We start from the raw sequence: 26,561 nt of genomic DNA on the forward strand, positions 1-26,561 counted from the left end.
CCAATTTGGCTTAATTACTTGCCAAGAGCGATGGAATGAAAGTACCTAACAGAAATCTATTTTAAATAGGAATTTATTACGAGATTGATAATAAATAATCCATTAAAATAGGTGTTGAGCCTCGTACTAAATATAGTTTTATTTACAGGGAAATTATAACATTCTGTAAAATTTTAAGACATGTATTCCCCTTTCTGTTTTACCGAAATTATCCCCAAATAGCTCCTATTTCCTATCTCATAATTACTAACCAGACGCAATCTATTTTCTCCTTTAACGGCAGCTACACAAATCCAATCCTTTGCCTCCTCCTCGATAATATTACATTTTCATTATCCCGTCCGGCTGCCTGCTGGCTGCTTAATTAATTTTAGTTGATTGTGCCACGCGTGGCATCTGCGGAGTGTCCAATAACCAGACGAATCTCGAGCGCCAGTCGGAGGCGGTCGGAGGAGTCTTATCTGTTTCCCCAGTCTGGCGATTCGATTCGCTTCGCTTTGAAGCTCAGGCTGATGCTCGCTCATCAACGGGTATTCGCAAGCATATCAGTTTTCATAATTGGCACTGCACCTTAGCTGGCCGGTATGCGGTACGTGTTGTTGTTGCTGTTGCTGGGCAAACATTTCATGTTCAGACTTCCCACTCAAGTGGACATTTGAGCCTCCTTTTCGGCCAGGTCGGTCTCTCATCTCATCTGAGCCCCAGAGCAACGGCTTTGCGTTCGACTCCGACTTCATCTTCTTCTTTGGCCTCGGTTCTGGTCCATTGCCATGCCAATGTTTATGTTGTTGCGTTGTATCTCTGCTGATATGTGCAGCATCATCACCTCATTTAGATATGCGATATGCAAACGCTTTGGCTACGCTTTACGACTGCTGTTGCAGCTGAGACACTGGGAGAAAATATATACGAATATGCATTTATTAGATTTTTTGTAAAAATATTGAAGTTGAAGATCAAAACGAGATTTAGTTTAGAGGAGTAAAAAATACAAATGAATGGTTTAAGGAGGGATGCTTCAAGCCTTACCTTACAAGTTAGTTGATCTCTGCCCGGCCTCTGCCTCACATAAATGTATGAAAAGACTTTCATAAATGGTTTAATGTTAGTTTTGCTAAACATTAAAAATGTTTAAAATCTAAAAATTTCCCTGTTTTAGTCAATCTCTATTTAAAATTCTGTACAATTTTTATTCTCAGTGCAATTCTTTTGCTTCGAAGTGCCAGCCTTTTTTCCATTTGCAACTCCGGTTGTCGTTGAACTTGACCCTGAGGCTAAGCCAATGAAGAACATGCGCCTTAAATGCCTGAAATCGACTCGGACACGGATGCTTCCTTGCCAGTCTCTCCAGTCTCCAGTCTACGGCTTTCAGTTCCCAGTTCTCAATTCTCTGTTTGTGTTCCTTGGTGCCAACGCATTGCACTCAATGAAATGAATTGGTTGACATTAGTAAGCAGACGAGTGTTGTTGCAGTTTCCAGCTGAAATTCTAAACGAGTTGGGGCTAAATCCCGGGACCATGACCATGAGGAAGGTGTGAGATGTGCTTGTGGGTCTTAGCTGCCTTTAAATGGGGTATATATGTCGGATTGTATAAGCGAAAATTGAGATGGAGTCGGAACGCTTAGGTTGCGAATGGTCAGGCCGATAAGATATGAAAATTGAATTGGTCTTTTGGTCTGTGGGAATGTGATTTGTGTAAAGGTGCTACCGCATAAGGCTGATATTAATCTGAATAATGGCAAATAAACAGTGAAAACAAACAAATATAAAAATAAAATATGTGTTTAAAGTTCTAAAAGAAACACACAACTCAACCACTGGCAACCCACTTTATTTCTATTTAAATTCTTTAAAATATTCTTGGTATTTTAAATGTTTCCCATTTTAGATCATTTAATATGGGCCACGACAGAGTTAAGTTCATCATGGCAATTAACAAGGCATTTGCAGTGCCGCCTAGGCGGATTCATGTATATAAATTCAGTTCCATCTGTCATGGCCTATCAAAAGTGTTGTCACTTCACAGCTGTCTGAGCTGCTCAGGCCCAATTCATATCAATTTTCATACAGCTTTCCCCCCTCGATTGCAGCTTCATTTCCCAGCTAGCAGTTCCCAGTCCCCGGATCCCACATCCCACATCCCAGTTTCATTCCCACAGAGCGTCGTCGCTTATTCGCAAACACTCCACTCAGCGCCAACTAATTTCGCATGCCCTGGCACCATGAGTCGAGCACTTCAATCCCCGTTTCCAGGCAAGACAAAATGCATAATAATTCCAGCCCTTCAGCCCCTTTTTTTTTCGCCTTTCCCCTCTGCCAAAAACACCCGAACCCGACTGAGACGGGACTCAACCCAATTCCATAAAGCAAAAATCTCAATGGGCGAGCTAGAGCAGGATGGGAGGGAGTGTTGGAGAGGGTGGTTTGGAGCAGGGATCCATATCCATATGCTAAAGCGAATTCGCCGTGGCGCACTTGTCTAAAATGACATAATTTACGGCGTAGCGCAGTGCCGCAGTTACGCCCACCCAACAGGGCAAGGAATTTTATAAATAATATTTCACTTGTACATATGAAAATTACCCAAGCTCTCGCACAGTTGTAAGCATGCAGTGAGGAAAAAGTTGCGGGATTTTTATTCTAAAAAGATATATAATAATAAAGACATTCGAAATTTCTAAAGGATTTTACGAATTTTACAAGGAACTTGTAGTAATTTAAGCAAACCATCATCCACACAAGGTCTTAAAATATACCTTTAGTTTAGGAAATTTTTTACTAACACGTTTGCTGTCCTTCATTTTCCTCAGTGCTTGCGAGTGTGGCGAATGTATTCATAGGGCCTCGTACAATTCCTTGACTCTGCTCTGATCTGTCTGTTGGTCTGTCGGCTTGCTCTTATTGCCAAATAAATTCGTGCAGCAGTGAAAATGAAATGTGTAAAATATGTGGCACGACTGTCTGAGCCGCAGGCAAAAGCCAACAGCCACCGGCTGAAGCAGAAGCAGTAGAAGTAGGAGGTGGAGGTGGAGGAGGAGGATGAGGAGGCCTTGCCCCAAACTTACGGCCCCTGTTCGGGCCAAAAGCCATTTTTATATGGTTTTCACTTTTTGTGTATGGTGCTTGTAGCCATAGCTGTTGCTGTTGCTGTTCCTGTTCGTTTTGGCTCCGCTTGTTGATTGTAGTTGCTGATGGGTTGCCGCAACACTGCCCTGCCCCAAACTCCAAACTCCAGACCCAGTTTCGGCTGCCGCTTCTCCGCCTCTCGGCCTTAATTAACTGCTTATGAATCTGCATATGCAGAGGCAGTCGTCCTCCCTTTGTGTGTAGGTGCTGCTTGTTGCAAACTAAAAAAAAAAAAATCCAAAAAAGTAGAAAAACTGGCAGAAGTGGAGAAGAAACCCAGAAAAAGAGAAAACAGGATGCTCATTTAAATATTTAATGAAGTGCCTGTGTTGCTGCAAGAGATCTAGGCTGCAGCTAATCGTGCCAAGCTCCCCACATGTAACAGTTTCTGTTTTTTTTTCTCCTTTTCTACACTTTAGTTTCAATTTTTTCTCTTCTTTATAGGTATGTTGTATTTTTGTGTTTCTTTTTGGCTTTGGTGGCGGGGCACCTCTTGACCCATTTCGTTGCTGTCTTTAATTAGAAATTAATTGCAACAAAATCGGGCGGAGTGGAGGGAAGATATGGGAGAAGAAAATAAAAAGCAAGATGCAAGCGGCGCCTGGAGCGCCTTGAATTGATGGACATGAGCTTGTTGCAAGCCTTGACTTGACACATGCCAAAACAGGCAACCAACTATGAGCCGACTTCAGTTTTTATTCTGGCTTTGGGTGTCTGCACTGAGAAAAATAGTACTTACTTAGTGAATGATTTCAAAATAGGTAAAAGGAGCTTAGACATGCAATTGAATGTTAGATAACTTCTTAAATAAAAAGTTTTTAATTTTCTATTAATTTTCTGAAATATTTACAACTTTATCTGTAGGTCCTGGTCACATAGATTTTCTTTTATATCCTGCTAATAAGATTTATATTTTCCCTACCTTTTTCCTGTGTAGTTGCAGCTGCCTTTGGTTTTTTATTTATTTATTTTGGTTTGCATTACATGGACATGCCTTCAATTCAGTTGGCAACACCTTTCAGTCAAGTCATGGTCTGTCTTGGCTGGGTCTTGTGGTCCATTGTCTGGATGGTGGAGTGTCTCTCTCCCTCCTTATTTCACTCCGCACTCCGCCTACACAGGGAGCTCGGTGATTTTTGCTTAAATTTATATTTACTTTTGCCTGGCTGTTGGATGGACCTCATGTTGTTATCATGTGACATATGTGCATCAACGCCCCATGTTCGTTCGAGGCCTGTCAACGCGGCCAAGAAAGACACCCGTGGTGGTGCTGTTACTGTGCCTGTTTGCTGTGGTTGGCGGTGCCGCTTCTGCAGGCGGTGGAGTGGGTCCAAGATTTATGCTGACAACTCAGTGTTTGATTGGCAAATGGATGGGGTCGTGGCTTCGGGGGAGCCAGCGCGTCGTATGCGTAATTTGACAAGTCTTAAAGTTGCCAGTGATTTAATGCCGGGAGAATACACACCCAATACAGTAGAGCTGCAGCCAGAGAAGTGGCAACTTCCGCATGCCGCTAATTGGCAGGACCATAGTGTGTTTGTGTGTGTGAGCGATGGTGCAGAGCGGAGCCACAGGGGGCATCCTTGGCTGGCAATTAACCCGCATTGCCCCAGTCGGTCGGGTAGTTGAACTCCAAGTCGGGCTTTTGTTCTCTCCTATGGCTATGCCTGCTGCCTTCTTTCTTTTTTCGGCAATAAACTAATGAGCGACAAAATGCAAAAGCCGCAGACTAGTGAGAAAGGAGCGCAAACTGGGAGAGAGAGGTATTCACACTAGGCATGCAAAATGTACACTCTGCAAAAATATCACTAATTATTACAAATGAGAACCTTATTACCTTTTTACAAACCTCTTTTAAAGTTGCTGAGAATATGCATTTAACAAAAGCTTTTATAATTACTTCAATACTTCTTCGAAAAGAATCCGGATCGAAGGACCAACTACCAAATTTTGGTATTATTAGCCTCCTTCTTTTCCAAGTGTAGCCTTCCCTAGGCTGGGCCTTAATTAGAAGGCAACTACCGGCACCCAAGTTGGCTTAGACGATGACGATGACACCCAAACAACTTGCAACTATGCACTATTAACCCTTTGTGCCTCATGTGGCTGTCTGTAGGTCTGTCTGTGTTCGTTTGTGAGTGCATGCGGGTGTCCTCGGCAAATCTCATTTAGCAATTTAGCTGCACACCCACTCACAGAGGCCTTGGTATCTGTTTCTGTCCCAGCTGCTAGACCTGCTCCTGTCCCTGCCCCTGTCCCTGTCCCTGCCCCTGGATTCTTGGATCTACTTGGGATCCTTGGCTCACGTCCATCAGTCGTTTGCTCGTTTGCCTGCTCGCTCATTTAATTAACAGTCGCGCGCCACGCCATGAGGCAAGCTCTCCGCTGGGTAAATAAAAGGAGGAGGGAGGCTCGGATCCGAAGCCGTATCTATAGCTGAAACCGAACCTGAACCTCCGCGGAGCCAGGGCTCAAGGCGTGCGGCTGCAATGATTCTTTTGGGCTCTCCTCCTTTCTGCCGGCAGATGAGCAAGTTGCATGTTTTTTTAATTATGAATTATCGTTCCGCCCTGACGGAGACGGCTGCTTGACTGGTAACTGGATGACGGGATGACTGGCTGACTTGGCTGACTGGCTGACTGACTGGTGACTGCCTCATATGGAGCTTGTTGCATTTAAATGACATAATTATGGCGCATAAAGCAACTCCCACACAGGGCGGCATTTCAAAGGTAACCCAGCCCCGGCAGACAAAAAGAAAATGCTTCTTCCTGGCCTTTCCTCTTACCACCCCGCCACGGACGTAAATTAATATTTCCGAACTGGCGGCAGACAACTTGAAAAAATTCCGCGAGTGCCGAACAATACTAAACGAACAGAATACAATAAAAAAGAAGCCTTTATTTTCTATTTATATTGTATAACAATTTTTATTTGCACTGGCGGAGCCACTTAACTGCCACGCCTCCTGCCGAATCCACTTGAATTTTTTTTCTGAGCAGAGATTCGCAAAATTTGGACAATTGAGAGCGTATTTGAGCGTTAAGGCGCATATTATGTGTGCAAATATATCACGAGCAAAAAAAAGGAAATTATTTCAATTTTATTTGATTTTCATACGTTTTCTGTGGGAGATTTTACTTCCTTCCTTTTTTTTTGCTGAACTTCAGAGTGAAGGCCATTTGTGAAAACCATTTTCATTATGAGTGGTGGGTAGCCACCGAATAAAAAAAGTGGGCGGCCAGCGGAAGTGGAAAATAAAATGTATAATAAAACTGCAAATAGAAGGAATAAAATTCCATATTGATTTGAATGCACTCAAACACACAGCCATAAAAAAAATATATAAAAAAAACTGTGAATGGCCTAAACAAATAAAATGATGAGCGTCAATGAAGCGGATGCTAAAATGTTTGACTCTCCTGCGGAAGAAGGAATCATTCTGCCTGAATGTGTGTTGATTATCAAGTACAGTTCTTACTCTATAAAGAAATTAATGCAGTATAAACCAATGACTTGATATAGGCTTTTCATAGTTGATTATTTGTAAAGGTTTCATTTTCCTTTATATCGCTTCAACACTGTTAATCAATTTGGTATAGATTGGTTTCAATTTTCAAGTGCAATGAAGTTGAAGAAGCCGCAAGCTGTATTGCATTTTGAAGTATTTAACTTAATTGAAATTTTGTTTGAGTTGGCCAGTAGAATGAGATATCAAAGGAGAGGCTATCCTATAAAAAAAAGCTATCCAATGAGAAACAAATTTTAAAAATATGTAAATAATGTGAATAAACATTCAGCTTAATGGGGAAAAACTAGCTAAGCTCAACTTTGTCTGCAAATAATTATTAACGCACTCCAATGAATACTCAATGATAATGCTAAAAACTAACTATTTCATGGCTATAAAAAGCTTTAAAAAAAATTTATAAACAATAATAGAAAGCTCTCGCATAAAGGCTAATTAACTATCGATTGTTTTTGTTAGAGCTTAAAAATTATTACATTGCAATTATAAATAATGCCCGGCAATGGGTTGGCAATTAAGCATGCATGAAACCACAAATTTGCATTCAAATTGCACACAATATTAGCAACAGAATCGAAAATAGTTTTTATCTGCAACAATCTACACTCTGAATAATTTCAGCAAAAATATGAATTTAAGCTGATTAATAAAAATGCAGGCTTAATATTTTGTTCCTTTTGCAGCTGGTTTAAATTACCAATTAAAAGAGAAATTAATACTAGGAAGAGGAGTGAAAATCCCTGGCCTCACACAGAGGACGTGCCAATGCATAACAAACGATTTTAGTTGCTACATTTCCTCCATTCTATGCCATTATAATATGTTAATGATATCAGTAATCTGTGCCCCCAACTAATAATTAGTTTTATTGATCGACGGCCGCATTAATTGCCCTGCTTAAGATTCCAGGGAAGCCAAGACAAATGGCCAAGAGCTGAAGTAACCAGCCATTCATCAAGTTCGGGGCCTTGACAAAAGGCAAAACAACTATATATATATAAATTCCGCTGAAAATAAATGTGTGCTAATGAGCCTTAATGGCGCTTCAACCGAAAAGTAGGCAACACTTGGTGAAAATTTTAATTCCCCGAAACACGCAGCAGGAAAAGGCCTGGTGGGAGCCTGTTAACTTGTCCGCATCGTCAACACCTACAGCATTTGATTTATGGCCTCCTAAAGCCAAAACCCCGCTGACATTACCGCCTCCCGAAATGCCCGAAAAATGCCCCTTTAAATCTGCATGCGTTGAAATGAATTCCTGGAGCCATACCACTATGGCTGCTCTATGTAGCACTTAATGGTAATGCATAAAAACGCACTTAAATAATCCCACGCAATTAATTCAGCATTCAGCCCTGTACCATTTTTCCTTTTTTTTTTCTACTGTGCTTTGTTTACTTAATTGGTAAACATTTTGTTACACTTTTACGAGCACCAAGGTGAAGGCAGCAAATCAACCATCAGTCGACACCACTCTGCGCCAGAAAACAGAAGTCGCTGCATACTGGCATTCGGTTAATGGAGCAACTTTTAACAGCGCTTACACACACACACCCATCGGGGCACACACGCACCCAATTTAATATGGCCTTTTTATTGTTGCTCGCTACTTGCCTTTGTTAATTAAAACACAAACACGTGCAGTACGCATAAAATATTCAGCAGGGAGCCGCCACCTTTGCCACTCTCACACTCTCGGGCCCTATCTCTACGCATATCCCAAAAGCGGGATTAAACGGAGAATGATATCATGCCGTTTTCACTATTGTTTTCATGGCCCACATAAAGATATAGGAATCTGTAATCCCAGCATTAATTACAAGAAGGTTATAAAAAAAACCACGTATTAAATTTCTCTATTACAATTTTTATATTTTTAATTTAAAAACAGAGATAAGGTAGTAAAGGAAATTATAAATAAAAATATTCCTTTGAATTACTCGAAACCCCTTATTAGTTTTAAAAATATTCACACCCTATAAAGTGCATACAATATTTCCAAAATATTGCTATTCATATACATTTTTTCCATAAATGCAAATGTAATCCTTTTAGCGCGTCGTTTTCATTACATTAACGAGGCAAATAACATTTTGGTTTTATCAAAATATATATAAGGAAAATTTTTAAGAGGAAAAAAAAAAGAGTGTTTCGTGCTCCCTTGCCCGTTTCATTTTTTATGCCTGTTTATTTTAACCCGGCAGGAATATTTCAGTTATGTTTTTTACATTTTTCCGCATGCCCCGGCAATCATATTCGTTTATCCGCGCATCCATAACCCCTTTCATGTTTGTTTGCTTGCCGTTATGTGCAAAACAATTTCATGTCCCGTTTGTGCCCCCTAGTTTTTGTTGGTGCAACATTTTGTGGCTTCCAAAAATATGCGTACTTAAATACGTTGGGATCATAGAGAAGAGGAAAAAAATTTTAAAGGGATAATGTTACTGAAAATGTAGGCTTTAAAGCAGCGACACCAACATAAAATTATACATCTTCCTATAAGCTATTTAAGCTAGATTTATTTCTGAATAAAATATAAATCAATAAGTCTCCAAGAATCTTTGTAGAAAAACTTTAATTTTAATATATTCTTCTTTGCTCTCCCCAAACTATTTGCCAGAATTTAGATAACATTTTAAATGCAAGCTCTACTCTTTTGCAAGTCCTTGCACCTTTATATCCCACCACTTTACACATCTGTCCCAAGTTCGTTTGTAATTCTTGGACCGCACTCAATGCCGAAAAATATGTAAAATTCTGTGTTTCCCCACTGAAAAAATGGTTACAAAAACATGAAATGGTTTCGTCATGAAAGATGCAAAAAGCGTCGACATGCCAGCAAGGATATCCCGCAAAATGTGTGAAGATGAGGTGGGATGGGTCGGCGGAAGGACAAAAAAAGGACAAAAGGGAGCGAGCTGGTTATGCAAAAGGAAAGGAAAACAAAAATCAAGTATACGCAGCGTCAGACAAATGCAAAGTGGCAAGCAAAAAAAGCGAAAGGAGAATATTTGAGTCGCTGGCATCATGTGCACGAAAATACCATAAACACGAAAATTCCTCAAACAAAAATATGAGTTTCACGCTTAAAGCCCACCTCGGAATGTGCTGAAAATGTGAATTAAATTGAAATGGGTGCGACGGGACTGGAGTCGTCCTGCGACGGCTGCAGGCTGGCGGCGGCCTCACTCGCATTCACGGTGGTCGAGGGCCTGTCACGTTGTCTGCGGTCAACGCAACTGAAATTCACCTTGAACGGCAAACTGAAATGATGTCCAGTGCAGTTGGGCAGCTGCCGCCGCAGTCGAGCGACCCCGTCGACCGCAGGAGAGTTGGCGAAAAATCTTGATGCAATTATTCATATAAAACGCAACACGCACGAAGCGAGTCGAGTTGAGATGCAAAAGCATTTCGGTGCCGCTCAAACTCAACGAGTTGAAGGTGTGTGCCCGGCGGCAACAGCTGCGACCCGATCCCGATCTCGGTTCTGTCTCAACTCCACTGATCCTCCACTGACAGTTTTCCTGGGAACTGAGAACACTCCACCATCTCGGCCCCAATGCGAAATTCATTTGTCATGCTTATAATTGTCTCACTCCGTTTCGTTCGCCGGCCAAATTGCAATTTTACGGAGCTCTCCGCTTGCTGCTCGGTGTATTCCTTTATTTTTATCCTCCTCCTCCTGGTGCTGCTCCTGCTGCTGCTGCTGCTCCTCTTGTTGTGCGTGGCCCGCAGATTGGCCAAGGCAGCAATTTTAATGAAAACGTTTTGGCCCAGCCCCACACTGAAAGAAATGCAAAAGAGTGCTTTATAAACCTTATAGAGATTCTTGCTAGACAGCAGCATTAGTCTTGGGTTCACTTTCAGTCTTCTCCTAAAAGTTATTTCTCTTCCTAAAAATCTATCTATTATTTTTCCCAGTGCAACCTTCAGTGTCCGCCTGAGATCCTTGGCTGCCTTCACGTAGCCCTTGGTTTTGGCTGCCGCCTGTGTGTGGGGCCGCCTCGATTGCTGTCAGTAATTATGCTTAATTTTTGGCTGTTTGTTTGTATTCTTATTTTTTACTTGGCCAAGTATTTCCCTTGGCCAGCTCTCTGTCGGAGGCGCAGTGAAAGGGCATTTGAGGCAGTTGAAACATTTATTTCGGCTGCCCAGGAATTCGGTATCCACTCATCCATCCGGGCCGGGGCTGGCTTCTCCCATGGCTTTTGTCTGTATTAAGTTGTTTGGCAGCTGCTGCTGCTGCTTCGGCTGCTGCTTCTGCTTCCGTTGGGATGAGGATGAGACTGAGGATGATGATGCCCGGGTTCGTTGTTTAAAATTGAATAATGCCCGCTCATTTGGTTTTATGACATTTCGATAATGATGATTGTTTGCGCCTGTATTTGTGTGTTGTGTGTTATGCCTTTGTTCTGGCATTAACTTTATAAGGCAAACAAATTGTTGTAATTTGGCCGCAGCGCCAAGAGCAAAAACCAGAAAGAAAAAAAAAAAAACTGAAACAAATCCGGAGGAAGAGAAAAAGGGACCGCAAAAGTCAGAGTCAGTTGGAGAAGTCCGTCGACATTGACGGGGTAATTCAATGCAGCGAAATCGTATAATTCCCAGACAGCGGCGATCAAAACGCGCAAAGAGCTGCTAAGACACAAAAGACACAAAAAAAAAAAAAAAAAGCAAAGAAATGTAAAGGCAACTGAAAATGAAATCGATCATGATTGAAATCGAGCAGAGCAGCTTCGTCTGCAACTTCGAGGGCGAGTGTTTTGTGAAACATCAACATTTTGACAGGCACACAAATCCTCTTGAAAATGAGATTTATAAAACACACCGAAGCGGCCGCCATAAAAACCAGGCGAAAAAGGGCCAAGTCATTGTCAGCCAAGTCCCAGCGCTGCGCTTCGCTGCGAAATCTCAAAAGTAAACAGAACAAAAAAAAAAAAAAAAGGAAATCTATATGTGTACAGTGTAGGTTAAAAAAATAGTACAATAAATGGCTTTAAACATCCACATTATTTTGTACGATTTTTTAAAAGCGATTTTTGGTGGATTATGGTCTTAATTATAATACAAATTTATAAGAAACTTAAACAGGGCGGAAGGCAGAATAAAATGTTGCCAAGTAATGACAAATGTTGCTAGGAACATGTTGTGCAACATAAAAATATAGACAAATGTTACTTTTTCTATTAGTCCCCGTTATAAGCAGAAAGTAAGGAATAAAATTTAAAAATAATGAAGTTAAACACATATATTTTATTTATAAAATCATAGAACTTCTCGCTTGACCTCAACTGTATATAGATATACCTTCAATAGAGGTCGGCCAAAAAGGGACTGAGGACCGATGTGGTTTAATGTGTAACATGTAGCCAGGACGGACTGTTGACGGTGGACGCGGGATGTGGGCTGTGTTGTTTGCCAATGTTGCTGCCTCATGTTGTCGCGGTCTTCACTCAGATCCCGACTCTCCAGCGTATTTATTTTCATTTCCAAGACATTGTAGTGTCATTTCAGCGACCGCAGCATGAAAAGCAAATAAAAGCCAACAACACAACACATCGCATCGCGTCGCATCGCATCACATTGCAACGCATCCCGTCCGAACCGATCCAATTCGATTCGATGCGATTCAATTCGAATCCGAATCCGAATCCATGGAACAATCCCGGGCTTTGCTGCAGCTTTTAATTAAGCCAAAGAGCAACTGGTTGCTGGACGTCTTCTACGTCTTCGTCTGGGCCAGAAAAAAAAAAATCAGAGGAACGAAAAAAAAGCAAAACACAAAAGGAATAAAAACCGAAGAAAAATAATTTATCTGCCGCAGCGCGTGTATCTGTATCTGTATCTGCGGCCGGCAATATGTATCTCTCGCCTGATGTTGTTGCATTTGCTTTGTTTGCTCAAGCCTCAGCCCCGGCTTCAGTTTCAGTTTCGGTATCAGTCCCAGTCGCTCTGCGTCGCTCTCCGGCGAAGCTGCTCCATCTGCTGCTGCTGCCCCGCTGAGCCAGCAACACCCCAGATTTCTGCAGCTCACCGTCCAGATACCCTGGAGTTATTGCATGATAAGGGTATGTTGTGGGGGTGTTAAAGTTGCCCAGACAATGTTTCTTTCAATAAGTTCAACGTTAGAAAGATCTACATTTCTTTCTCTGTTTAATTTAAGTTTTTCGTAAATTTAAGCATAATTTGATAAGCATGAATCAATCCTTTACGTACCGGGTATCTCACAGTCGGTCTCTGTTGATTTCCTACTTGTTTTTTCGCAAGCCCAGGCCCAAACCCAATCCAAAGTCAGAGGCTCAGCCTCAGCGCCCGGCAGCATCTCACGTTCATGCGTGGCCACATTTTTTACAGCGCTGCCTGCGTTTTGTTCGTTTTTATGGCAATAATTGCAACTTGATGACTTAATTGCGGATGCAACTTGTTTTCCAGCTTCAGCTCAGCTTTAGCTACGGGAGCAGAGGAGGCAGCTCTCCGTTTGCCTGGAAATTGAATTTTTCCACCTGGTCTGTCCCGTCTGACTCTGAATTTTTTTTCATACATATTTTTTTTTTTTAAGCAGGATATGCTTTCATTACTATAGATAGCTAGTAAATGGGCGATGGGGAGGGGCGCGGCTGCAATTTTCCCCATTGCATAAGCAAATAAAAATTCATTAATTTATGACTGCCAACGGGCAGAGCAAACCAAAGTTGGAGCTGGAGTCTCCGTTCGCGGTTCGGAGTTTGGAGTTTCGAGTTATTTTTATAATCGCAGCAACGTGACATTTATGCGAGTGTTCATGTAAATGATTATTACGTGCCGCAGACCGAACGAAACCGACCGACAACGACTCGACTCCCCGCTGTATCCACTATATATTTCCCGCACACACACTCACGCACCTCTTCTCCTCCTCGTCCCTTAACCCATGAAAGCCCAAGTTCCCACTTCACAGAGCTGTGTTTGCCCAAGTAGATTTCATTTGATTTATTTGCCCCAGCAGCAGCAGCAGCAGCAGCACTATCTACCCATCTCTCTCGTCTTTCGCCTTTCGTCTGGCAGCGCCAAAGTAATTTTATGTTTAATTAAAAAGAATTCTGCGTCATTTGCTTGGAGAGCAGACTTTGATGGACATTTTTGCTATTCACGCTGTTTGCCGTCGATTGTTGTTTGTGTTGCTGTTGATATTTATGTTTAATTATAGTTAACATGTTTTGTGTGTCTATAAGTTAGCAGGCGGCACTGCCGGGTTAAATGGAGGCAAATGGGAATGTCTATGTCTGTGCACGACTTTGATGTTCGTTTTGTAATTACATTGCGTGGGCCCATATATTCAAATCGAGCTTGATGCGAGTACCCGATACAGTGCGTATCGTGGCCGTAAGACAGCGGCTGTCAGTCAATCAGGGGTTTTTTGCAGTTGGACAGGCTAGTTATAGGATATTGAATAATAATGGTTTTCCGGTGTCAGAAGAAAATTAATAGTGGGCTTTAAAAGTAAATAAAAAGGAAGTGGAAAAGCAAATTGTTAAAGATTAAATTTATGTGGTATTTAAATAAGGGATTACTTAAAAAATTAAATATATAAAATAGACATTATTTAAGCACATATGAGAGGAGAACCTCTACTTACAATTAGCGTAAAGCTGTGTCAGGTATTGCACTTATAATTCCCAAGTCCGAATTCAGCAATAAACGGTTAAGGTTAAAGAATCCGTTAAATGTAGTTATAATCAACTTCCTGGACATAAAACTAAATTTAAAACTCAGCAAAAAGACTCATCTAAAATATTTAATAATAATTTTCAATTTGCTCCCAACTTTCGTAATATACTTATGCCGTCCGGTGTACCGTAAATCCTCTTTAAAAGCAAACGTCTTAAATTGCTTTAATGGGTCTGTGTAAATACCCATGATAAAGTGTAGACGAATATGATCCAAAAGACCATCATAAAACTAGCTAAGAGGCATAAATTCTAAAACGAATTTATAGGGTAATAGAAACTGAGTATTTAAAAGGATGTTGGCCATAAGTTATACATCAGAGAAAATTAAGCTTTAAATCATAACCAATCTGATAAAATAAAGCCAATAAACCATACGGCTATAAAAAGTTATCTCAAATATGCCGCCGCAAAGCATTTAAAAAGATTTGATTCCGCGATTTAAACTTTCTCATCCGATGACCACTTAACTTTGATTGATCACTGGACAATAAAATGAACCTCATTTGTAGCCCCCAAAAGCTCTTTTTTGTTTCACGTTAACTGCAATTACAGAGGCCCAGCCGAAAACCCCAAAAAACACACAATTTAATTAACATTTCTCTCTTTTCTCTGTTTCTCTTTTCAGGTAAGTTGTTCAAGCCAACCAAACTCAAACTCAAACCTTCTTCAATCCATATCGAAACGTTTTGTCAGACATTAAAATCGAAACGTGGGTTAAATGTAAAACGTAAGTGACTTTAACTTCCACTGAAAATGCACATATACAGACCCAAGCTTAATATCCCAACTCTCGTACAAATGGGGAGGGGGGAAAAAAAAGAAGAGGGAATCAAAAATTGATAAGACCCGCCCCGCTACGTAGGGAGTTTAAAAACTCATTTAGTGTCCAATCAAGCGGCCATAAAATAAAGTCAATAAATCAAGCATAAAAGTAACAAATGCACGGGCAGCTCACAGATAACACGCACACGGCACGGATACGGATACAGATGCAGATACACCCATATACCCATACCCCCGAACTTGGCTGCATTTCAATAAAAATCCGATACGTTCTGTGAGGTTCAGATGGGGAGCCCGAGGAGCCCGAGGAGCCGGAGGAGCCCTCCTCTTTATCAAGGTGTGATGATCACTTGCGTGCCATCGGCGCCTGACTTGCATTTCAGAGCATCGCCACCTCGGCACCTCCAACCTTTCTCCCCCCGGGCATTCCCCAGCACCGGCTTCCTCCTCCGCTGCCCTTTGAGAATCAATAAAAATAAATCGAAATGTCACAGCGCTGCATGTTTTGTTCAAGTGTGAGGTCCCGCAGCTCTTTCAATCTTCCTCTAAAAATCGAACAAAAAACTCAGTGGAACTGTAAATGACACTGTGGACAGCAAAATTCATTGGAAATTCAATCTGCCAGCTAACTCTATATATTAATTTTACGAAATTGGAAATTAGTTGCCTTAAAAGCTATTGAATTACACAAGGTGGGCGAAGGTGAAGAATGCACAGAGAAAAACAGCTGAACTAGGTGAAATTTATTGAGTAAAATGAAAAGAAATGTTTAAACTTGACGAAACTATGATTTTTTATATATCCGGTAAAAAGGTATTATGAATGGGTAGCACCAATAGGTCTCCCTCAAAAATAAGTTTTTATTAGGTGTTGCGCAACATTTGTTAACATTTTCTTCTGTCCTTACGCCTTGCTTAATTTAAGTTTCACATAAATTTGAGCTGTTTATTTAAAGAAAATTAGCCTTGCCCAAGATCACATTCGTTTACACTCGACACAAGCTTTCCTACTTGTTACCTGCTATTTTAAAGATACTAATCCTGATATTTCAACTGTACAAAATTAACTTATAATTCGAAAAGCGTTACAAGTTTGACACATTTAATAATATACATACGTTAATATTTCGAAATATATTTCAAGAAATGTTATCAAAAAATATCTTATATTTCTTGGAAAAATATTAAAGATAATGTCATTTCCTCTCCCACAATCACTAGTTTCAATAATACCCAACATTTGTATTCAGCATATTAATTTTTATTGCCTTAACCTAGATAAGTTAACATTTGATATGGATATGACTAGACGATTGTTGTGATAGTTAACCGATATAGATGGGGATACCATTAATATGTTAATGTGGAAAAAGTTGTGAATATTTCATTTTTTTCGCTGTGTGAGCTTCGATTCAGAAAAATCAACAATCGATTGTTCGCGGCCGCACATAAATCCCCGAAATGAGAAATGTGTGGCACACAGCATCGCAGTGCCCCCATCAGCGGGGGATCTCTCTGCCCCACTCTCTTTCTCTCCCTCTATGGTCATCTCCCTCCTGGCCTGTCTGAGGGCCCGGGCGAGACTCTGACTATCCACAAATTGGTCGTGTTCAGCTTTAAATCGTTTTACGTAGTTTCCATCGAGACAAGTTTCGCGGCCCCGTAAATGTTTGCCAAATGTGGCGCTGTTTGTAAATCACGCACGCTGCAAGTTGCACGCAACCTCCGAGCCTCCGAGTCGAGTCGATCGATTACCGGTCTCTTTCACGCGGACAGTGTCTCCCTCTCTTTCTCAGTCAGAGATTTGGGACTGGGGTAGGCCCCCCCGCCGCCTTGGGTATCGCTCAAGTATGTTAATCTTGGCCAGCCGTGACTTGGCTGGAGTCCCCGCGCGGTGCCGCGGTCCTGCCCATCGCACATGGCTTGAAATTTATGCGCTGTTCAAACGGCGCGTAATAAATTTGTTTGCTCTTCAACTGTGTGCGCGCATGTTCATTGAAATTGTGGCAACACGGTCCCGGTCCCAGGCCGAAGCGATCCCGATTCTCGTATTGGAGTCCCAACACCAAACCCAAATCCAATTCAGAGCTCAATCCAGAACCCAAACCCGAGCCCAGTTTCCAATTCCAATCTCAGTTCCAAGAGCAATACACTTGCACAAAAGGTAATTAGAGCAGATTAATTAATTGGATTTTAATAAATATCACTAAAACTATACTTAATCTTCTTAATAAAATATGGAAGACTTTACAATCTTATGGCGTTACTCATCTTACTTACTTTCCTACCTTCTTTTACCTTCTTGGCATTCATTTCCCAACACTTTGCTCTCGTTTCGCTTTACTAATTAAGCTCAATTGTGTTTTCTCAGTGTGGCAATCGCATTGCCGCCAACGGCCACTTCATTTTGTAGCTTTTAACAACATTTCAGCATTCTCCTGTATTTGTTTATATAAACGTTTTATTCATTTGTGGGGCTGCTCGCTGCTGCTGCCTGTGTTCTCTGGGTTCCTCTGGCATTGCTTTATCTTTTGGTCAGTCTTTCAGCTTTTGCAGTTCGTGCTGCCGTTCCTGGCGGCCTAATTGATGCGCACTTGGCCCGGGTTGCTGGTGGGATACGACTTCGACCCCCTTGCAACCGCCGACTGGCGGCGTTCCCCCACCATTCCGACGGCATCTGCGCATGCGCAACATTCACACTTTGCTGGCTTCGCCGGTTGCTGTTGTTGTTCGCCCGTCGCCATCTCCAAGTTGATTGCACATTTTATTTGCGCATTTATTTGCATTTTTTCTCACACCGCCGCGGTTCAATTTTCAACTCCAGTTCAGCTGGGCAAAGCTTAGGCTCAGCCCAGTTCCCAGTTCCGTTCCGAGCCGCTTGGTTCCCCTTGTTTGTTTTGTTTGCCAATGCCAATGCGAATGCAATTCAATTGTCTTCAGGTTGAGCGCATTTCGTCTTGGCCTTCTTCATTTGTTTGTTTGTTTTCCTTTCCGCCTTTTTCTGCTGCTGCTGCTGGTGCTGCTGCTGGGGGGTTTTCTCATGTTTGCCGACGACGACTGAGGCCGCCTCCTTTAATAGTTCATTTAGTTTGCATTTTTATGAAGTCTTTGTGTGGGTTGTGTAATAAATTTAACTCAAGTTTATTTATGTGCCATCGCCGAGACATTTATCACTCAATTTGAAGGCGTAATTGGGCGCAAAGCGACAGGAGGCTGCCACAGGAGTCATCGTCGTCGTCGTTGTCTCAAGTCGTCGCTCGTCTCCTCTCTCCTCTTCCTGGCTCCCCAGCTCAACTCAACTTAAATCAACTCCGACTCGGCCTCCGACGACTGACAGCCGATATGGCATCTGTGTGTTGCATATTTTGCATATCGTTATGCAGTTTCCTTCGCCTGATGCAGTTGCTCTTCTTGATTGGCAATGCCGTCTGGAGTTGGCCAAAATTGGATGATCCCCGCGCCAAGGGGACATGATCTTAACGGTTTTCGATTCGTGTCGTGTGGGGACAATTTTACTTCATTTGCATATGGGCATTTTCTGTGTTTTTTATAAGCTGTCAAAGTGGAGTTGCTTTTGACACCCAAAGTGGTTTGGAATTTAAGAGAAATCGGCGCACCAGTTAGCTGGTCAGGAAATAATCCTAAAGGATCATCAGTGGCTTAAATCAAATTGATAAACTTTGATAGTATTTGTACATTAAATAAGACCATAAAAGATAAATTTATATAATCCTAGCCTAGAGTTTATTTTGTTTATTGCCAAATTGCTGCGTTTATCTATGGCTTTTAATTCCCGGAAAAAAATAAACACAAATGAACATCTGGACATGGAAATTTCCAACTAAATATGCAAATGAATATCCGCATATCCATTAAGTGGAAAATTTAGCGTATCCTACACCCACTATACAGCATTTTTGCATACATACATGTGTCAAATTGAATGATTCGAAAAATGTCCAAATTAATTTACTGCTTCATCAAGCATCAATTTTGGCATTTCCCTCGAATTGTTACCTTGCTGCGCCACCAAAAGCCAAACGCCGGCAAACGTCGAATTTTCAATCCGAATTTTATAGTTTGAATAGAACAATGTGTCCCCCCAACACACACACACACACTTAAATCTGCTTAACAAGAGCTATATACAGATACAGATACAGATAGGTATAGGTTTAGGGAGAGAGGGATACTTGAACACGTGTATTTTGGCACCTGTTTTGGCCAGCGCACTGGGAACAATGGCCAGCAGCGCTGAAAATGTCGTTTAGCAACCAGAAACCATTTTAAACAATAAATAAGCAATTTATGCCACAATGCCAGCCATTGGGGGGACAGGGCGAGGGGACGGACTGTCTGTGGTGGGTGGCATGCAAGAATGCTACAAAAGAATTCAACACATTTTGTAATTTCATTTCATCTGCACCTGATGGATAGTTGAAGGATGGCAAAGGATAAGGAAATAAGTGTCTGACTGTCAAGGTGTAGCATGGAATATATATTACTGGAATTCTGAAATAAATTAAATTATTTATTTCCTAAATAAATATCTTATAATACCAGGACATTTATTATTTTTCATGTCCCTTAAATGGGTATTCCTTTAGTCGGCTACAAAAAGAGATTAAACACTAGAGCTATCTGCTCCTTTGTTTATGTTTACCTCGCCTCCAGCAACAGTGTTTTTGACCGAAAAACTTTTGCCTCCAAATTGCATTGCTGCTACTCTGTCTCTCGAATGCGATTCCGAGTCCTGCTCCTGCTCCTGCACCACCTCCCGCTCCATTTCCGCGTCAGTTTCCGTCTGGCATTTGTTGCTGTCTGATTGCCCGCAAAAGACTAGTAGCCGGTGCTATACAGTGCTACCCGAGAGTAGCCCCAGATCCGCAAACAGGAGCAGCCTCATCAGCGGCATTGCATCTCCACACACTGCAGCACACTCACTCGCATACTCGCGAAGCGAACAAAAAATCGAATTTCCCGTGCGGACTGATTCGATTTGGCGTTGCAATTTCACGCTGTGTTATTGCAAAGTGGCTGCAACTGTCGGCGCCAGGCCAGTACCAGCACCCGAAAGCCCAATCCACCAGCTGCTGTAACTCCTACTCCTACTCCCTGGTATACCATCCATGCCATGCCAAAGCCACAGCGGCAGGAACTTGCTCGTTCTGCTACCAAAATAGCAATTTCGATGGCGCACAACAATGGCCAAAAACGAACGAACGCCGGCTAGAAAAAAATAGCACAAAAAAAATCTCATTTAGTGACGAATTAAGCGCCAAAACAGACAGGCGATTCAGTTTGTCAGACAAGCGCTAGACACCGATATAGATACGCGTACAAGTGCACTGGGAAAAATATCTAAGAAGAAACGAACAAGGCCTTAACAGGTTTTAAAATTAATTTAATTAATTCTACTTAAAAATGTGTTAGATATTTATTATATATAATTAGGAGCCTTTTTTATATAAATTTTATAAGTTTAATAACTAACAGTTAACCGTCAGCTCTTCAACATATTTAAAATCACTTTTTTATAATTTTTTTCAAGTGCTTTTCTACGGAAGCAGGTTTAGGTTTGGGTCTAGGTCCTGGGCTTGAGTTTCGGGCATCGGCTTGCAGGCCGGCCTGGTCAGCGCTGTCAAGTGCAGAAGGACGACCGGCGGCAGTAGATGACTCGGCACTATCTATGGCCTGGCATCGATTGGTTTGCAATGGTCTAAACTGGGCCCACCACCCCTTCATACATCCCTTTGACTCCGCCGACTCGTTTGCTGTTTATGGCCTTAAACGCCATTTTGTGCGCACTCATTCACGCCACGGTTTGACATTGCCATACTCGGAACTCGAACTCCCTTGTATGCCCTCGAAAGCCCACTCCTGGCAGCGCCATTGTCCGTCTGCTGCAGGATCCATGGATCCATTGTCTGTTCTGGCAGGGACCCATTCTAACATCCGCCTCCGCATCCTCGTCCGCCGGCACTTCCTGTGGGTGCCTGTGCACTGCCATTCTGACAGATTGTTGCAAGGGCAAGTGCAATATTAGAACATGATTTATTTATGCAATTTTTACCATAAAGCGAGCAATTTTCGTTCACTTTGCAGCAGCGCGCGAATTTCACTGGCATCGTGCATCCATTTGGCATTTGTCTATCATTTTCGGGAGCGCGAGCTCACAATTTGTTTTCCGTTTTCCCCCCATCTCACCATATTTGGTGTTTTTTGGGGGATTTCCCCTAGTAGGGCAGTCATGTCCATTAGTCGATGTGTCGGCACGTCAATTTGTTTGTGTCCGTCCGTCTGCACTGTCGGTATATCCATCCTGGGTTGGCCTGGGACTGACTTGCACTGTTGGCGTTTGAAATTATGATATGGAAGGCGAGCAATCGAAAGCCGTGGAGTTCGGGCCTAATAAGTTCTTACTGCGCACTCCCATTTTGGCAATTAGCCGTGGCATACTGACTGTAATTAGTGGCGGGGCTGAAAAGATGAGCGGGTTAACTAATGGAATGGTTCTCAGGAACGAAGCTGGAGTGTTGACGATGACATGCTGATGGATGCTTCTTTTGATCTCAACATGAGTGATTCAATAGACAGGGACTTTGGGGGAATTGTATCTTGATTTCAATAGAAATTATGGAGATTTTTATCCAAACATGAGTCTTCAGTGGTAATTGTATTGTATTTTATGGATTGATTATACGATTGACCATATCTGTTATATGGGCTTTCTGCTGTTTCAAAACTAGTTAAAAATCTAATTGAATTTTCATAATTAATGACCATATTCTAAGGATATTAACCAGAGTCCATATAAAAATATGTTTTTCTAACACCATTTGATAGCAAAAGGCGCTCATCACAAGGTGGAATAATTTCTATTAACACCTAGAAAATCACTCACTCCCCTTCTCTGGTTATTCATCAAAATTTCTCCTTCCAGCTAGTTTACTCTCTCCCTTTTTCCCTTAAAAACCAACGCAATCAACCGCAATCAACACCAAAGAGCTGAGAGCAATAAGAAAAAAGAAAATGCATAATCAACATTTTTATCATTTGCGATAGAGAAATATGCAAAGCAGAGCAAAGAGCTGGCCAAGTATTTGAAAATGGGGAATGCAGCGGGAAAAACAGAGGGCGGGAAAAACAGAGGGCGGGAAAATGGGGGGAAATGAATGAAGCACATTATAAATGCCAGAGTACATGCTAACTACAACAATTATCCTTAATGTTGCCAGCAACTGCCATTAGGGAGAAATGCGAACGCGGACGGAAAATCTCCTTGTCCATGGCTGATCACTTGCTGGAAAGAAATTCAAATTAAAATGCTTCCCAATGCTATGCAAAATAGTTTCAATTTTCTGCCAGAGAGCGCTCGAGGAATGCTCATTATTCATCTGGAGAAATTTTACGCGAAATATATAAACAAGAGGAGACGGAGGATTAAATGTCAAGGAATGCGCAGGACAGCGAATCAATATCGCAAAGCAAACGGCACTTAATTACAGGCCAGTTGTGAGTTTTCTCCGTGTGCTTATTGATTCACGCTAATAAACCTCAACCTTTTAAGCAGAGGACAAACGCCTGTTAACAAGGCGCCAGGACACGCGATCGACACCATTACCAACACCCGGCTAAAGGGATATGGAATAGGGGTAGTCCCACAAACATATCCTGACGAACATACATACATATATATGTGTATCAACCCCCTGTAATCAAAGCCAGCTGCCAACTGCCGTCTGCATTCCATTTACCTTGCTCAGAGGCACTTTTCAATTATGTTATTAAAACAAGCAAACGGGCAGTTAAGGACCCTTGCAGGACCTGCCCAGCATTGCGTGTCTGCGTTTGTTGTTAGTTTTTTTTCCAAACAACACTAACGTTCATATCGTTAAATATATAATTCTGGTTCGTTTTTTAATACTTTTTTTTTTGTAGAATTTCCTAACCCGACCAGTTACTTATAAATGCTGCAGGAATCGTAATGGCAGTGTGGCAAACATGAAAATTCAATTATGAATACTCGGCTTAAGGTTGACGCCCCGTAATTTCCTAGTAGCCCTCTTTCCACACCCCTCCGTTGCCTCGCGTATCCTGTAGCCGCCTCGCTGGCCAAGTCTGTGGCTCAAGGCAATTTGCATGGGTAAATATTGTAAATCTATGACGGGTTTGCAATCATTTGCAATCGGAGACCGCAGACGGAATGAGCGGAGCGATTCGCACAGACATCGTCTAATTATGTCGAGTAGCAAACAAGATACACTCGCATGCAGCCAGATGCAAATAAAAATAAATATTTACATTCAATTTCGACAAACGCTCGAAGAGCGAGTGTGTGAGCGAGCGAGCTAGCGCCAACTTCGCCAAAGGAAAATTGTGCGTAAAAAGCGGCGGGAGCAGTCGACGCATATTTGTTAACCTCAAGCAACAGACCAAAACCCGAACCCCGGAACCGCAACCAGAACCTGAGCCCCAAACCGGAGCTAAACTGCAAGAAAAAATGTTCCTATATAAAATTACAAAATATGATTATGTTTTGACTAAAAGAGTTATGAGAAATAGGGTATAAGATATGTACACAGTCAGCAATATGATGAGGATATTTAGGTGGAAACTGTTTAGAAATATATTATTTAAACAGTTTTTAATTAAGATCTTGTGTTGAGAAATACTTTCTTTAAATATTGAAATTAATCTTATATCATAAAAAACATTCTACAAGAAATCCCATAGATATTTAGTTCCCTTCTGGCCTTAGCTTTTCTATAGTTTTGAAGTTTTTGAACCAACTTTGTATCCAAGTGTAAAACGAGTTCGATTTCGATGCCGCCCAGACGAAATCGATTACCGACTGATTGAGTGAAATGCTGGGTTCCTCTACCCCTAGGGAATGGGTTGCTGCAGGTTAAGTTTGGCATATAGATATATCGCTATGGCTATGGAGGATATATCTATGGCTATAGCAGCACCAGCAGTAGCATCGGTTACGACGACGACTGTCAGTTAAAATGGTAATTGACTTTTGCGCTAAACCGCAATGTGTTTGTAAACTTGTTGCCATGTTGTCTATGTACACACAGTAACCCCCTGCGATGCCCTGCCCCATGTTGCAATATTGGTCCGGAATGCAACGAGAAACGCGAACTCGAACTGGGGCTCTCGTTGCAATTTCACAAAACGCTGGCATAAGCCAAGGCGCACAAGCCCAAAGCTCCACGTTCGCTATAATGTCATATTAGAGTTTATCAACTGGCTTGGCTATGAAAATTTAGAGCGCTCCTGCGCAAAGTACGGGGATTCCAACGAGGACGAGGATGAGAACTCCAACGAGGATAGCAGAGGGAATGGCAGAGGGACAGCCTGCAATTTTCAATTTCGCGCACACTTTGCACAGATAATAGAAATTTCTTTCTTTCGTCGCACTGCTTTTTCCTCCTTCGCTGCGTTTATTGACACAAATCGCAAACGCATTTGGCATAAGTACCGGCCAACAAGCTGCCTGCATTTTCCAGCTCCACTTTCCCCCCGTTCAGAGCTTGCTTTTCCTCGCTCCCTTTCCATTTTGTACTTATTGTTTTTCTGCTTAAAGTATCTGGGTTATGAGTGGTTTAATGGCAACTCACTCTCGTCCTTTTGTTCAGCTTTGTTGTTGGGCTTCCTTCCAGCCAGGCAGCTTTAGTTGGTTAGTTCTGGCCAAGTTGTGTTGAAGGAACTATTTCCTAAGGTGCTTAGCAAAATGTGTAATGCTCTGCTAAGACAATTGCTAAGGAAACAAATAGAAAAAGGGATAGAGCTTGAAATATCTAGGAAATAAGGGAAATGTGTAAATAAAAATCGAAGAAATTTTATTCGATATTTAAGGGTTTACTTTGTTGTTATAATGTCTTACAAGGAAATTTAAGAAACGGGAATCTAAAATACACCATAACAAAGATTGTCTTTAAAACTGAATTCATAACCCAATAAAATAAAGCACTTTCCTTGAAGGCCAATCAAATGCTCGGCGGCAAAAACCAGCCTTTCAAGACGAGAGGCGGAAAGATATTCGCATAATTATGACTTCAGCGGTTACAGTCTGGCAAATTTTCCATGTGAATGAATTTCGCACAATTACACACGCGTAGGCAGAACCACAAAAAAAGGAGGAAAAAAATGGAAGAAAATAAAGACACGGAGACCTGGGGAGTGGGCACATGTCAGCACATGGCGATGACGATGACGACGACGACGATGGTGGCAAGCAGCAGATCAACTTCATTCACAATTAAGCTAAAAATACAAGCCCCCCAGGTTCGCAGAATAAAATTTATTGTCAAGTGCAGAGTCACAACATTTTCAAGATGTGTAACAGTCACAGTCGTAGTCACAGTCGCAACCGAAATAATTGAGCAGCAGGGAGGCGCAGAAGTCTGGTTCAGGTCTAGGTGTAACAAAGGAGAAAAACTCTGGGAAATACGGTCGAGGAAAATGGGGATGTGGATGGGTGGAGTCAGGCTGTCGCTCACAGCACAAAAAAATAAGAGGAGGACTGGGCTGGGCGGGCAAATCAACAACGCAATCTTAATGAAGGCAATAATTCAAACAAAATGCAAAATTCCCTCAACAAACTGAAGGCAGTCGCTGCGAGTCACTCACTTCACTTCACAGCCGAGACAGCAGCAGCAGCAGCGTTGAAAAATTGCCGCCTGAGAAAGAATTTCTTGTTGAAATTAAATTTTTACAAAATCAAATAAAATCCAGCGTGCGGCAGTCACTCACTCACTCGCTCAATTCCCGCAACGCCCTCGGGATTCCCTCGATGGCGTTGTTTCTCTTATTAATTAGTTTGTATATTTTTGGCATACGAAATACAACACGAAATTGTTTAACATTTTAGCCCCGGCTGCTGGCACACTCACACACAACACACATTAAGTGGCAACATTTGTCAATTTGTTTTGGGCTGTAATTTTCGGGCTCGTCGGAGGGTCAACCTCTCGGACTGGGACTTGGGTGTAGTTAATGGCCGAACATTTGCCTAAATAATGAGCCACCGGTGTATTGCTTTGAATTCGATTTCGCTTGATTAAAAATATATTTCATTGTCGGGGACCGTTGCCAGCCAGCCGCCTGCCAGTCCAAAAGTGGGTCGTCGTCGTCGTCATCAGTGGGTGGATCGCATTGGATCAGAGCTTGTTGCAGCTGAGAAGCTAATCAGGCAAATGTGGCACACTTTTCGGTAAGGTGAATTCATTAGCCTCCGAGTCCGGTTAGTTGGGGGGCAGGACAAATGAGTGTAATCGTCAGCCAGATGGCATTGAGTGATGGGTATTGGTGTGGGGTAGAGTCTGGGCAAAACTACAGTGGGATATGCAGGAGAATTATAATATTTAGAAAGCTAATTAGATTCTTTAATGAATTAGAAATGTTT

At 41.9% G+C, this 26,561-nt stretch overlaps 1 protein-coding gene across 8 annotated transcripts in view; it reads left to right on the top strand.

Moving 5' to 3' along the window:
- The window catches only part of SKIP (Shal K[+] channel interacting protein), a 163,364-nt gene that overhangs the window by 56,981 nt on the left and 79,822 nt on the right, over nt 1–26,561 (top strand). The window contains exon 1 of one of the 8 annotated variants that reach the window (XM_070286352.1): nt 12,419–12,725. The exons of the other annotated variants lie outside the window; for them this stretch is intronic. Coding sequence (XP_070142453.1) covers nt 12,717–12,725 — 9 coding nt within the window. The 5' untranslated portion in view covers nt 12,419–12,716. Of the gene's footprint in view, nt 1–12,418; nt 12,726–26,561 lie in introns of those variants that run through there. 8 annotated transcript variants of the gene reach the window in all.

Source organism: Drosophila kikkawai, chromosome 3R, assembly GCF_030179895.1.
Source record: "Drosophila kikkawai strain 14028-0561.14 chromosome 3R, DkikHiC1v2, whole genome shotgun sequence".
Lineage (NCBI taxonomy): Eukaryota > Metazoa > Arthropoda > Insecta > Diptera > Drosophilidae > Drosophila > Drosophila kikkawai.